Source organism: Myotis daubentonii, chromosome 13, assembly GCF_963259705.1.
Source record: "Myotis daubentonii chromosome 13, mMyoDau2.1, whole genome shotgun sequence".
NCBI lineage: Eukaryota > Metazoa > Chordata > Mammalia > Chiroptera > Vespertilionidae > Myotis > Myotis daubentonii.
Genome location: NC_081852.1, coordinates 4,762,621 through 4,777,454, shown reverse-complemented (window position 1 = coordinate 4,777,454; position 14,834 = coordinate 4,762,621). Strand labels below are relative to the sequence as shown.

The window sequence follows — 14,834 nt, the reverse complement described above, 5'->3', positions numbered from 1 at the left end:
CACCTTGAGTCCTGCGTATTTGGTCTCTGTAAGATTCTGCTGGACAGAGGGGCCCACTGCTAACATATGTGAAAACACCCTAATGCCAAGAGGAGCCTAGGCCCAGAGACATCGTGAATGGCCTGAGACACCTGGAGACTCAGCATTGGATGCCCTCCACACGCCAGCCTCTCCGAGGTCAAGGGAAGGGGTAAGACAGCATGGGCAGAGGCCCCGCCGCCAGGCCACACAGCCTGCCAACAGCACCAGAGACTACCCGGAGAGCCACCCAGGCCGCAGCCACAGCACAGCCAGCGGCCCTGCCCAGCCAGCCGCACTGCCCAGCCAGCCACACTGCCCAGCCAGCCGCACTGCACAGACAGCCGCACTGCCCAGCCAGACACCCTGCCCAGCTGGCTCCACTGCCCAGCCAGCCGCCCTGCCCAGCCAGCTCCACTGCCCAGCCAGCTCCACTGCCCAGCTAGCCACATTGCCCAGCCAGCCGCCCTGCTCAGCCAGCCGCACTGCACAGCCAGCTGCCCTGCCCAGCCAGATCCACTGCCCAGCCAGCCGCCCTGCCCAGCCAGCCGCCCTGTCTAGCCAGCCACACTGCCCAGCCAGCCGCCCTGCCCAGCTAGCCGCACTGCCCAGCCAGCCACACTGCCCAGCCAGCTCCACTGCCCAGCTAGTTGAACTGCCCAGCCAGCCGCCCTGTCTAGCCAGCCGCCCTGCCCAGCCAGCCGCCCTGCCCAGCCAGATCCACTGCCCAGCCAGCCGCCCTGCCCAGCCAGCCGCCCTGCCCAGCCAGATCCACTGCCCAGCCAGCCGCCCTGCCCAGCCAGCCGCCCTGTCTAGCCAGCCGCCCTGCCCAGCCAGCCGCCCTGCCCAGCCAGCCACACTGCCCAGCCAGCCACTCTGACCAGCCAGCCGCCCTGCCCAGCCAGCCGCCCTGCCCAGCCAGCCACACTGCCCAGCCAGCCGCCCTGCCCAGCCAGCTCCACTGCCCAGCCAGCTCCACTGCCCAGCTAGCCACATTGCCCAGCCAGCCGCCCTGCTCAGCCAGCCGCACTGCACAGCCAGCTGCCCTGCCCAGCCAGATCCACTGCCCAGCCAGCCGCCCTGCCCAGCCAGCCGCCCTGTCTAGCCAGCCACACTGCCCAGCCAGCCGCCCTGCCCAGCTAGCCGCACTGCCCAGCCAGCCACACTGCCCAGCCAGCTCCACTGCCCAGCTAGCTGAACTGCCCAGCCAGCCACTCTGCCCAGCCAGCCGCCCTGCCCAGCCAGCCGCCCTGCCCAGCCAGCCGCACTGCCCAGCCAGCCACACTGCCCAGCCAGCCACTCTGACCAGCCAGGCCTGCGGCCGCTGCATCAGCTCAGGCACAGCGCAGGGAGCCAGGGAGCACCTGAGTCTAGGGAGCCTGTTCTGGTTGCAGCCGTTTGGAAATCCACAGGCAGCCAGACACGAGTGGGGAGAGAAGGAAAAGGAGAGGGGAGGGAGGAAGGAAGGGAGAGAGGTCCCAGACACCCATAAGGGCTGCTCAGGGGACATCGAGGCTGTCCTGGTCTCTCCAGCTGTGGCTTTCAAACGTGCTAGGCTGGCAGAGCACCAAGGACCAACATGTCCACAAAATGCAGGTAATTTCGTGGCCGATAGCTGCCCACTGCTCCTCACGGGGACTCCCTTTGAGCGAGGGCCCTGAGCCAGGTGGCACCGGAGTGGGCCGGGTGTGCACGGAGGAGCTGAATGCTCCCAGGGAGGGAGGACCCTGTGGGGAGGGAGGACACTTTGGAGTCCTGGGCTGTTGGGAGGGCCAGGCGAGGAGAGGAAAAGGAACCCTGAATGGGCTTGGAGAAGGGATTGGGGAGGTCACATTGCTTGCGGAGGGGTGTGCAAGGCAACCCTCCCCTTCACCTCCTGTGAGCTCATCACTACAATCAGCCTGACTCCTTCACCTGGGGGCCTTGGCGAGGAAGGCCCTTTACACGGAGCATTAGGTGAGCACAGAGACTTGGGGATAGTTGTGCCACCAGGTGGGGACCAGGGATCTCTACACACAGGGATCTCTACGCCAGAGGAATCCCAATTCCTCGCAATTCCGGCCCTGCCTGGATGAAGCCCCATCAGGGCCGCCTCGCAGGGACCTGCCTCCTACGGTCCCAGAGAGGCTGGCAACTTCTCTGAGGTTAGAGGTTCGGCTCCCGTTGGTGCTGCTCTCCCAGAGGCGCTGGGCGCCCGGCCCTGCCCGCCTGCAGGGAGGTGCCTGCCTGCTGCTGGGGCTGAGCAGGCTGTCTACAGAACCAGGCAGGACCAGCTTTAGCAGGTGCTCCTGAAAGCCAGGATGGGGCCAACAATGAGGCCGGGGGCCACCCTAAATACTGCCTTTTGTGTCTCCTCACTCAATAACTTCTCAGTGTCTAAAAATATCCCAGGGAAAGACAAAAGACAGGAGTTCCTGTAATCTGCCGCCACCTGTGCCCTCCTGCCTCCTGAGCGGCGTCCAGTTAATGCGGTACAAGCAGAGAGTGGCCTGCGGGAGGAGCGGCGAGTGGCCAGAAGTACACCAGAGGGGGCAGGGGCCAGAGGCAGGGCTGCCTCATGGGAGGGAGAGCAGGCCCCCTGCCAGCTTCTTGTTGGAAGGAACCTGGGACTTTAAAGCTGTTTGTTTTGTGTGTGTGTGTTTGGGGGGGCGGGGTGCTGTGAAGCGCTTATCAAGTCTCAGGTAAGGCTAAGCGCCCGCATCTACTCGTATGTGGGTGGCTTCAAAGGGGAGGTGGGACGAACAGAAACAGCACACAGGAGCAGGGACATAGGACACGGTGAGCTGACAGCTCAGTCACACTTAAAACAGCTGGATACTGGTCCTGGCCGGGTCGCTCAGCTGGTTTGAGCATCATCCCCATACGCCAAGGTTGTGGGTTCAATCCCCAGTCAGGGCACATACAAGAATCAACAGATGAATGCATTTAAGTAAGTGGAACAACATCCACCCCCTCACCCCCCGCGCCTCAACCCAATAAATAAAAAATTAAAAAATACAGCTGGATACTAACTCTTGAGCTAAATCAAACATCATCTCATTCCAGGCGCAGATGGCACGTCGCAGGCACTGACAGGCGGGACCCGCCTTGGGAGCTGCACGCTGTGTCAGCAGCCTAGAGGGACCTTTAGGCCCGGAAGCCCAGCCAAAGAGTGGGAGCATTCGGAGCAGCAGCAACCGGTTCAGAAAGCAAGTCCACACCAACTCCAGCGGCCCAGTTCCACGCCCGCACACCCCGTGGCCACGCCAGCAGGTTAGCGAGGACAGAAAGCTTGGCCCAGAGCGGGAGGCGGCTCTGAGTGCCAGCCTCCCACAGAAGCCACGCAGGGTGCACTTCCAGGGCGGATTCTCTCAGGAAGAACATGCAGGTGACATTTGCATCCAAAGTACAGTACAGCACAGTCACACTGGGCTCGATGCCCATCATGGAAGACCCTAGTGGGTTCCAGTGGGTGCCTGGGCAGTGTGCCCCCTCACGCCATGGTCCATGAGCACCTGACAGGCCACAGGCGGCAGGTTAGTGGCTGTGGCCTCAGACCTGCCAGTGTTTCAGAACCATATCTTGACCTTGAGACACCTAGTCCTGCACAAGCTCCTCCTCATGGCCAGGGCTTGTCCTTCCTTACAGCAGCTGCTGTATTTTGAGCAATTTACAGAACTGATCCCTCACGGTCTGGACAAGTGAGCCCAGGGCTCAGCGCCCATGCCCAGCACAGCCCTCCTGGTGCCTGCTTCCTGCGCCTAGCCTCCAGACTCACAGGGTGTGCAGGCACGGCAGCTGGCTCGGTGCCCCACAGGGAGAGATGCCCTCGTTCTCAACAGCCTAGCAAAGGCCAAAGCAGCCCTGCCCCCGGCCCTGGACAGGCCAGGAGAGCCCAAGTCCTCACGCCTGGGCCCAGGGGACGGAGACGCAGCTGCAGGCACCCACCTCACTGACCTGGGCAAAGGCCCCTGCATCTGCTGAAGCCCCTTAGGGGCCAGGTGTTTCCAAATACATGAACGTGAGAGGTGCCTTCCATATGTCATGTGACCTGGGGGCTGCCGGGAGGGGTGGGATTAGGAGGGGCAAGGCCACAGAGCCTGAGTCCAGGCGCTTACCTTGACCTTCGCAAAGCTTCTTCATCAGGGTCTTGCACTGTGGGTAGAAAGTTGCTGGTCAGCAGGAAAATCGGGAGCACAAGAGAGAAAAGCTACCAGAGCTCTGAGGACACTGAGTCCCTACCCAGGACTGGACAGGACCTCTCCCAGCCTATAAACTAGGAAGGGAAAGGCTGTGTGCTGGGCAGAGGGCAGCTGGGTGCGAGTGGTCAGAGGCGTGGGCAGCTCTGGGCAGTCATTTTGCCTGGAAACACCATGCAAGCCTGCTGCCCATTGTTGGGTCAGGGCGCTGAGCAGAAGGCTCTGTCACTTGCCTGCCCCAGGGCCCAGAAGGGCTCCAAGGGTCGCTGTTCATCTCAAGGCCAGCTCAGCTTCAGGGGTTAGGGGGTCAGGGGCTCGACTCCCTGGCTTCTGTGGACTGCGGAGTGGGACCCAGGACCCTCGTGGCCCCGCAGCACCTCCCCTTTCTGCCTGCCCCCAGCCCCACTCACTGTACTCAGTTCCTGTCATCTGGGCCAGGATGCGGAAGGAACGAGACTGAAGGTTGGAGGAGCGGCGGGCCCACTCATCAGCCTCATCTTCCGGCTTGTTCTGGTTCTTAATCACAGCCTGGTACACGGGAGAGGCGCTGTCCACAGCGAGGTCTTTAACGGGAAGGCTCCTGCAATGCAGAGCGACCGGTGGGCGAGGGCTGGGCTGGAGCCTGCTCCCTACCTCCTCCCCTCCCCCACACTGACTCCCGGGCACCCCCCGCGGTGGCCCCTACTTGTCTGAACCCACCATGCCCTTTCCCCACTGCCATCTGAGAGCCTGGGGCAGGGGTCAGCTGGGTGCTCAGTGCTCAGGGTGGTCACAATTAGACAGTGATTCCTCTCACAGAGGGTCAGGAGGCGCAGGTCCTCCAGCCAGCACCCCCCCCACCCCCACTTGCAAGCTGCAGGCACAGACCTGAGGACATCCCACCTTTAAGGAGATAGGAGGCAGGAGACATCTTCTAGAAGTAATTTCCAGCGCCCTGAGCAGGCCCTGAGTTTGGGGCTAAGTGAGGACAGGCCAATCGGGACCGTCACCCCAGTGCCATGACCGCCTTAGGAGAGGACTGAAGGCTGTGACTTGGCTACACACAGGCAGGCACAATAGGGTGGGGTGGGGTGGGGATGAGAAACACAGCAACGAGGCCATGTGGGGGGTATCACCTGCAGATAGCAGGCTCTGCCCTGGGGGTGCTGGGAGTGGAGCTGCAGGAGGGTTCCTAGTCTGCCCCAGCCTATTGAGGGGGACCTGGTGGCCTTCCCTTGCCTTAGACTCCCAGGACCTGGCACATAGTAGGTGCTCAAAATGTAGTTGGATAAATTAATCCTATATCGGAGCCAAAAGGGCCCCCAGAGCCGCTTGGGTTCAGTGCCTCCCAGACTGCAGGGCAGGGTAGATCCAAAGCTTTCTGGGTGCCCACTCACCCTGCCCAGCCTGCGTGACTCAGGGGGAGCTCACAGCACTGATGCCTGCCTCCCCGGCCAGCGGCCCAGCCAGGCACGTGCTGATGCTGAAACAGCTCCAGCGAGACCAGAAGACCAGCTCCCAGTTACAGCGTGTAGGGGCCCCAACAGAGTCAGGGCCAGGCTTCCCGGCTCCCAGCCCAGTGTCCTGTCCGGCAGACTCACAGTGACAGGGCTTGGAAGGCCACTTCTGTGCACTGGGCCTCAGACACCCCAGACGCTCTATGCCTAGAAAAGGCCCAGCCCAGACACCGGCCCTGTCGGCACCCCCCGCCTGCCTCTCAGGCTGCCTCTCCCTGCACCCCCAGGGCCTCCTCAGTTCCCACATCTTCTACCCTCTGGGCAAGGAGCCCTCCAGCACTGATCTTGTCTCCCATGAGCCTCTGGGCTTGGCACCCTGTGTCTGGGTCAGGGTGGGCTACAGCTGCAGGTAAAGACAGGTGACAACAGGAGGCAGAGACGGGCGGAGCTGCCTCCTTGCCTGAAGGCTGTGCCCTGGCCAGGGAGCTACAGCTTGGGGTCCATGGGGAAGACCAGTGAATCCCTCGGGGTCCAGGCAGGGAGGAGCCCTTCGGACCAGGAACAGAGGAGGGTGGGGTCTCGCTGGGGGTGCCATTTCCAGCACAGGCAGATGTCCCAAGGGTCTCAAAGCAGAGGCTGGGCCTACTGTCTTTGGTGAGGCGGGCGATGGGAAGGCACAATCAGGGCGCCCTGTTCTGCCGGGAGGAAGTGTGGACTGTGCTGTGGGCCGGAGTGCAGACCCAGCCAGGCCTCTCCTGTGAGCCTGCCCGCACTGAAATCTGTGCCCGGAAGCAGCCGAAGCAGCCGGCGCCTTTGCTGCAGTCTCCCCAGAACGTGCCCTGAGGTGCTCCCCGTCCTCCCTGAGCTCCCAGGGCTCCAGGCTGCTGGGAACGTGTCGCTGGGGCTTCCGTCCTCCGCCCCTTCCTACCACCTGCGCGGAGACTGGCGAGCCTGCAGCAGAGCCGGGAGCCCGCGAGGGCACTCTGAACAATAGACGCAGAGAGCAGAACAGGCCCCACGTCCTGGGACCCTGGGTCTGAGGCTGTTCTCTGGAGCCCCTCCCAGCCCGACCTTCTTGCCACCAAAAACACTCCAGAGACCGCAAGTTAGGGTCACCCTGGGGCATTGACCCCACTCACACTGCCCTCAAGCCTGGCTCATCGTTGGCCCCCTTGGGTGGTCTTGGCAAGCGCTGGCTCCTTCAGGTCCAGGTTCTGGGGTCTGAGGAGGGGCCTCTAAGAGGCCCCCTTACCACCCTCTGCCCTGAGTAATGGCCTGTGTGGATGCTGAACGGCAGGTCTACAATCTCCCAGCGCAGACAGAAAAGGCCGGGGGAGCCCCGCGAAGCATGGCAAGGAGAACACAGAGACCCCAGCCTGGGGCCGGCATGAGTGCTTTTAACTCTCATCTGTGTCCATAGTGACATTATTCGGGGCAAACCCTCAAAGACAAGCCTGTGCAGGCCGCAGGGCATGTCATGTGGCTGTGAGGTAGGCGTGAGGAGAACACAGACAGAGGCACTGTCCTCAGGCACAGCCCACCAAACCCACACACCGCCCCACAACCAGACAGACGGACGACGGAACAGACACTGGGGTCTACTTACGCCAGTGGCGACGCCCTGCCAAGCAGAGGTAAAGCCCAGCAGTGAGTGTGTGTCCATCAGGGGATGGCAGGGGCGGCGCACACACAGGGGAGCAGGGTTGGGATCAGAAATGAGTTATGGGAGTGGGAATGATAAAGGAGGAAGAGAGAGACAAAAAGAAAACTGTCAGTGAGGAAGGCATCATGGAAATTCACAGCAGAAACGGAGCACCTTAGGCACCGGGCCAAGGGCAGCTCTTACCACGCGCACCAGCCCCGCAGGGCTGCGTTAGGAGGAGGGGCGTGCATGGTGCTTCCCAGGCACACAGGGCAGGGCAGGGCAGGGTGGGGCTGGGAGAGGTAGCAGGGAGATGGGAACAGTCCTTCCAGAAGACCAGATAAGGTTAACGGTGCATGATGTTAAAAAGACCAAACAATAGCATCCTTTTCCCAAGCGCAGAAAGTCAAGTTCTTTTGCAGAGCCGTTCTTCCATTATCTGCTGCTGAGCTTGCCCTTGGCGACGGTGGCCACCCTTAGGAGCACACCAAGGACACACCTGCCACGTTCGGGGGGCAAACGAGTGTGAGCAGGAAATCCCTGTTGTCTCTTCGGCTTAGCCAGGCAGCTTTTTTCTGGTTCACATGAGATAAAGGTTGTGCTTTTAAAATTGCATTGTCATGGTTTCAGCTTTGAGCCAAGGAATGAAATCAACACTGTCTAGAGTTCTGCCTGAGCCAGGCCAGCTTGAGACCCACAGCTCCAGGGCGAGCAGCTTCCGCCCGCTGGTGGCCCCAGGAAGCACCGCCTCCGTGGCCGGCCCCCTCTCTGCCCCGAAGCCTGCACTCAGAGCACAGTGGCTTCTGCAAAGGTCAAACACTATTGGAGTTTTCTGGGACCTTTTAACCCCTTGATCCCTCTTACAACATTTGTTTTTCTTAGTTTCAGAAAACAAGTACATCATTTTAAGACTTTTTTTTGCCTTGAGTTGCTGGGGATACTGAGTCAGGGATACGATGTTGGCCAAAGAGATAGTCAGTCAGCTCTGAAAATCAGCACTCATGTCATTCCCCAGCAGAAAACAGTCGCTCTGTGAGTGCGCGCGTGTGAGACAAGAGAAAGACAGAGAGAGGCAGAGAACAGAGAATGAGAGAGGCAGAAGCACACACAGAAAAAGGAAGAGAAAGAGAAACTAAGGGAGACAGACAGAAACACAAAAAGAGGAAGAGGTCCCACCCAGCCAGTGTGGCTTAGTGGTTAAGCCTCGACCTGTGAACCAGGAGGTCACGGTTCAATTCCCAGTCAAGGGCACATGCTGGAGTTGCAGGCTCGATCCCCAGTAGGGGTGTGCAGGAGGCAGCTGATCAATGATCCTTTCTCATCATTAATGTCTCTCTCTGTCCCTCTCCCTTCCTCTCTGAAATCAATAAAAATATTTTTTTTTACAAAAGAGGAAGAGGTCCCCATGAATGTTTGCACTATTAGCAGTTTCATCCACAAATGATTTTCAGCCAACTCTTCCCTATTTAGCCCTCAAGTGGAGAACAGGCAAATTCCAGGGACCCCGATGCCCTCAGTCCCTCGGACCTGGGGTCAGGCTGCCCGGGGCAGGCAGGCGGAGCGGGAGCCCAGCCTGGGGCTCCGGGCTCCACAGCCCTTCCTACACAAGGAGCCAGTCACACACTGGAATCGCTCTCATCTCTGGAAGCATGCAGCAACTTCCCTCCACAGAAAGGCTGGGTGAGGGAAGACCGGGGTATCCAGAACGAGAGTGTGACTCAGGGTAACGAGATCCCAGAGGTCTCTTCCCAACCCAGCCCCCCGGGGCCCGGGAAAGGCAGAGGCTGTGGCAGCATGTGGGGGAGTCGCCATACTCTGCGTTTCTCCCTTCTCCTACAGCTGGCCCAGAGATTAGTTCTGAGGAGAGGACACCCTGTGCTGGGCCCCTGGACTGTGCCGGGAAGCCAAGGCCAAGGAGGAGAGCTGTCTTGATGCCTAAGGTCTCTGTGGGTGCCGGCAGCCTGGCACCCTCAGCCTCGCGGGAGCCGTGAGCCACTGCGGAGGGAGGGCGCTTACCCACTGAAGTCACTGCCCTGGGCCTGGGCCTGCCCAGCAATGGCGTCCATGATGGCGTCCTGGGAGTACATGCTGATGGGCGTGTTGTACTGTGCGTGGATGATGGTGGCCTTGCCGCCCAGCCCCTTCACCTCGATGGGCTTGTGGGTGGACAGGGCCGAGTCCTTCAGGGCATTGGGGTTGAAGCGCTCCTGGTAGTCCGCACTAGGGGGAGCAGGGGTGCAGGGGGGAGGGGGGAGGAGAGAAGGGCGACAGGTGGAGTTACCTGGGCCATCCAGGGCGGGCTGTGGAGGTGTCAAGAGAGACCACCCAAAGTCTGATCCCGGGTCGGGCCGGAAATCCTCACACCTCCCCAGAGCCCTCTGCAGAGGCTGTTCTTGCCCATCTGCCTTCCCCCATCCCTGGAGGTCCCCGCTCAGGCGAGCCACCGCCCAGGGCCAGCAGGGGGCGCCAGGCGTTGGAAGCTCTCACCACACCAGCCGGGAAGCAGAGACAAAATGGGTTGGGGAGAGGGGACTTGGGAGTGTGGCACAGGCGCTGGGCCACGGGGCCAGGCAGCAGCAGCCCAAGCAGAGTCCAGGACGGCCAAAGGCGAAGAGCAGCCCCGCTGGGCAACCATGGAGACGGTGGCCTCGTTCCTCTGCCGCGGACCTCATCCTGCCAGCCGCCCCCTGGTGGCCTGCGTTCTGCTCCTCCGGATGCTTGGGCGAGCTTCTTCCTCAGAGCAGGGCTCTGCTCAGGCCCCCTCATGTCCCGCCGGCTGTGTGGCCACCAGTCTACCCAACAGGGCTCTCCCCTCGACAGGCAGGTGCTCCCCAGGCAAACACGAGGCCAGGGGCAGCCCGCTGAGGGTCCCACCAGGACAGAGATCTTCAGGCTCAGGAAGAACCCAGGTCAGGCGGCGCTCCCCCGCCGCCCAGAGCCGCCTGCTGGCCTTGGGCAGCTGCCGGAGATGGAGAACTGCACGCAGGGCGTCAGGCCGGGCCCTAGCACCCCTCCCTGCGCTTCCCTCCACACTCGCGGCTTCACACATGCAGGCGCACTCGAGACAAATGCACCCCCTCGCACGCATGCACACACACGGACACATGCTGGCACAGGCACACGTGGTCCAGACCGACGCATGCTGGGATATGCACGCAAGAGCACACGCATGCTTTCCTTCGATACTAACTTGGCTGGAGAGTTGGCTATCACCTGGGAGGAGAGAAAGAGCAGGGAAGAGGGCTGTCAGGGAGGCTGGGCCAGGAGGCTCGGCCAGGGCCAGGGCCAGGGCCAGGGCCAGGGCCAGGGCCCACGGCGGGGCAGAGCCGCAGAGAGTGCCGAGAGCGGTGCAGAGCTGAGTCCCACAGCGGCTTTCCTCGGTGGGTCTCTAGTACCCAAAGCTTTGCCAAGAAGGGTTCTGGTCCATCTTTAAGGGCACATGTACATGCAGTCCCCACACAGCCTGGCGGAGACCCTTAGCTGCCACTGCCAAGGTCCAGGCACCTCCTGGCCAGACAGCAGCTTTGGACGTGCCCTTGTACAGTGGGGGCTCTGGGAGCTCTGCTCCCCGGGCAGGAGTTGCATGGTGCTAGGGTGTATGTGAGGTGGGGCAGACCCACAGCCCCAGGGACCTGCCCTCCCTCTCAGGGGAGGGGCAGGCAGCCGTGGCCACTCCTCCTGGGCACAGGGGTGGGGGTCTGTGCGGGCTCCAGTGACGGCTCCTACAGGCCCTGGATGGGCAACAGGCAGGACGAGGAGCAAGGAGGCTCAGAAGTCTGGCTCCAAGGCTGATGGCAGGAAAGCCTCAGGCAGGCAGCCCGTCTCGGGTACCACAGAGGCCCTCGGCCCTCTCCTCCGAGTGAGCCTCCGGAGCACCCTCTCCTTGGGGGAGCATTGCCTGCATTCATCCCTTTGAGCACAGATTCCTTGCTCCAGCAGATCCTGCCGCTATCTGAGGCCTGGGGGGGGGAGGGGGGGTGAGGGCGGAAGAGTGCATGTAGCCTCCTTGCCCCAAACTCTGCCAGCGTCTCAGATGTGACCACGGTGGGCTCTGACAGGGGAGCCTGGGCCCCAGCTGGCCTGGCTCTGCTCATCCTTTGGCCCAGACCCTGGGGATCCAGGCAGAGCCAGGGCCCTGCTCAGCCTCAAGCCCATGTGTCAGAGCTGATAAAATGTCCTCTGTCCTCCCAGTCTCAAAATAGCTGCCAGTGGCGCTATATTAGGAGAGGCCAGCACAGAGCTCCCATCCCCTCTCCATCTTTGGCCAGTGCTGACAGCTGCAGGGTCAGCTCTTGCCCTGACCAGTGTGCCCCCTGCAAAGGGCAGCCTTGACCTCTGGGGCTGCCTCTGCCCTGCCTGGGCAGCCAGCTCCTTCTTGGGCATTGATTCCTGCCCCCTGCTTAGCTCCCGCCTGCGGACCCGGGGGCTGGGAGGCCTGCAGCAGACGTAACTCAGAGGCCCCAGAGCTGAAAGACCCTCACAGCAGGGTGGCCTGGCGGACACTGCCTCCAGTCCAGCCCCAGAGAGAACAAGAAGGGGTGCAGGGATGCTCAGGCCCACCGTCCCTGTACCCCATTCGTCTTCTCACGCCTCCCAGGATAGACGTTGCCAGGAAAACACACTGCAAACTGCTCAGAGAGAGAGAAGGAGAGAGAGAGTTGGGGAAGGAACTTCCTTTGAAAGCCAGGCTGGACAGAGTCCAAATCTTGGCCCCGCCTCTTCCCAGCACTGACTGGGCAAGTCACCTGCCTCCGCCTCCTCCGTCGTGAAAGGGAGGTGGCAGCGCCTGCCGCACAGACGGCTGTGCAGACTGAACGGAACACCGAGAGGAGAGCCTTGGGCGGCCTCCGTGTCCAGAGGGCGGACTCGGAGCACCTGGACACTTAGGAAGGCCGCGCCTCGGCCCAGCAGAGGCTGCCCAGGCTGGCAGCTCGCAGGCTCCGCCCTGCCTGTGGCCCTGCCTGTGGCCCTGCCTGTGGCCCTGCCAGGCAGCAGCGCTGGCCTTCCTCTGGAGGAAGCGCTCCCTCCCCAGCCGCTCCCCTTGGAGGACACGCGGGCCTCTGGTGCTCTGAGTGGTGCCAAGTTATACTGTAGTACTTGTCAGGTTCCCAGAAGTCCCTGTGCCCAGAGGAGGGCACCTTGGGAGTCATGGGGAAAGGGGGTGGGGCTGGCCTTGACTTCCCGGGACAGGTAGGTGGGTCTCTGTGGCCATGCAGGGGAGGAGTCAAGTCGACCCAGGTGCCAGTCCTACCTGCCACTCAGTTAGCTGTGTGACCTGGGGCGAATGACTCACTCTCTCTGGGCGTCTGGGGGGGGGGGCGGGGGGGGAGGGGCGGGGATGATGCTGTCTCTGAAGGTGCTAAGAGAGAAGTGCTTGCTGTTGTAGGGCCCCGACCAGACTGAGGCTCAGTACGGCGGGCCTCATGCGGGCCGGGGACCAAGAAGAGTACCAGCCCCTCCAGGGCAGAGGAGGGGCCATTTCTATGCTGTGTTGCTGGAGTTTTCTGGCAGAAGCTGCTGGGGAAAGAGCCAGGGGTATATGGCTCTGCCACCTCGCCCAGGGAAGTGCCGAGGCCAGCTTCACTCAGGATCTGAGAGAGCTGGGGCCAAGGGGAGGGGGTTTTCTGGGGGAGTAGCGACCAGCTGTGCACCCCCAGGGAGTGGCGGGTAGTACGTACTGAGCCGCCAGAACAGAGCTCAGCGCTGTGGGGGCTGTCGCCCTCAGTCCTCCCAGCTGCCCTCCTAACCACTGGACCACACGCCTCCACTCAGCCTGCTCTGCTCCGAGCACACAATTATTAGGGAGAACTAGGCCGACTGCAGGGCCACGGAGAATTAGAATGAGGTTAACAAGCAGGAAGCACTCAGGGACTGCCGCAGGCTCTGCTTGAGGCTCCTTCCACACGCCCGCCCCCCCCCACCACCCAACCCCTCGACCCCCGTGCTGGCTCTGGGTTTTTAATTCCTGTGCTCACAGGGTCCTACCAGTCAGACCTCAGCAGGTAGGGTGGGCTGCTATTATGCACAGCCCCCTTCTCCTTGGGGTCCTGCTTCCTTGCAGCCCCACCCCAGCAGGGTCAGTACTGCAAGCCCACCCCCTTCACACCGCTGCCAAGTCTCTCTGAACCCAGCTGAGATACTTCCCCCTCCAGGCAGCCTTCCCAGACCAGTTAGCCTTAGAGAGCTGCCTTCCCACCTCTCTAATTCCTCCTTGCCCCTGCCTCCAGGCTCCCGGAAGGGTGAAGATGAGCCTGTCCCCTGCCCTGGAGCTCCTGGGGGCAGCAGGCTTTGTCCTGTCCTGGATGTGTGTGTGTGTGTGTGTGTGTGTGTGTGTGTGTGTGTGACAGTTTTGGGTGTCAGAGTCTCTTGCATTCAAGCCCAGCTCGGCCATTTAGTTGCTGGACAGCTGGACTTTGACTTAACTCTCCCCAAGTCTGTTTTTCCCTCTGCAATTCCAACCCGTCCCCCAGGTAGTTGTGCAAAGCAATGAGCGTGGCCCACGCCGACGCCAGCAGCAGCTGCTCCCACTCTCAGCCTGCAGGTCCTCCTGGGGTTGGGGCTGGCGATGGAGGCCAGCTCCTCACTCTGATCACCTGACCAGGCTGTCTGAGCACTGAGGACCCAGGTGGCCCCGGACCACCTTGGAGAGCTGTGCCCGTTACCTACCCTCCTGGGAGTCCAGCACCTGAGGCCTTTCCTCGGAGGCTCATCTGATACAGCTGAGCCATCTCCCTCAGCGTCTGCGCCGAGTACAGGCCAATGGGGTTGTTATACTGCCTGGGCTGGCTCGCGCCCTGGGGCGCTTTCGGGCTGAGCGAGTGCAGGGCTCCCTCCGAGCCGGTCTTGGCCCCCGGGCTGCCCTGAGGAGGACCAGGGTCAGAGGCCTCCAGGTGGGAGAAGGAGGCGCCTAAGGCCTGCCTGACCTCCGTGCCCGGGCCGGCCCGCACCTCGGGGTTGGTGTCCAGAGCAGGGTCCTGGCACAGGGTGGCCGCCATGCAGGGGAGAGAGAAGAGAGCAGTGAGAGGCCACACATCCCGCGCTTCTGTGTGCACCTGAAACAGAGGGTTAGTGCCGGCCGCGCAGCTGCTGCTCTGGGCTCAGGGGCAGACGGCGCACCTGGAAGAGGGCGTTTGTCAGGAAGAGCAGGGGGCACAAAGCTCTGGCCCAGGGCTGGCACCCCCTGGACAGAAAGCCAAGCCGAGCCAAGCCACCTGCCTGCCGGGTAGAGGAGGCTGGAGCAAGGGACTGTGGGTGGGTGGGGGCACCCAACTCCACTCCATGTCTGCTTATCCTTCTCCTTCTCCTGAGTAAGGACCCTGGTGGGCAGAGCCCAGCCTCCTGTTCTGACCCCACTGATGCCCCCACATGGCCAGTGAAGGCCCAGCTGGCAGTGGGCAGGCAGAGCGGAGGTGCAGGAGGGGAAACAGAGGAAACAGGGGCTGACATTTGGCCCCTGGGCTCACCTCTGCAACTTCCCCTGAGCAGCCTCTGCCTATGTCCCATCTGCCACCCTCCAAGCCCGTCAGCCTTCCTCTCCCCTCATCCTGTCCCGTGCCCACT

At 62.0% G+C, this 14,834-nt stretch overlaps 1 protein-coding gene across 7 annotated transcripts in view; it reads right to left on the bottom strand.

Annotated features, from left to right (window-relative positions):
- The window catches only part of LDB3 (LIM domain binding 3), a 57,452-nt gene that overhangs the window by 32,661 nt on the left and 9,957 nt on the right, over window positions 1-14,834 (bottom strand). For 3 of the 7 annotated variants that reach the window (XM_059662044.1, XM_059662040.1, XM_059662043.1), the window contains exons 5-8: window positions 10,465-10,487; window positions 9,291-9,494; window positions 4,607-4,776; window positions 4,116-4,152 (exon numbers count right to left, since the gene is read on the bottom strand). In XM_059662044.1, the coding sequence (XP_059518027.1) occupies window positions 4,116-4,152; window positions 4,607-4,776; window positions 9,291-9,494; window positions 10,465-10,487 (434 nt within the window). Of the gene's footprint in view, window positions 1-4,115; window positions 4,153-4,606; window positions 4,777-7,238; window positions 7,254-9,290; window positions 9,495-10,464; window positions 10,488-13,940; window positions 14,249-14,834 lie in introns of all 7 variants that reach the window. The other 4 variants (XM_059662039.1, XM_059662041.1, XM_059662042.1 and 1 more) reach the window with 2 other exon arrangements.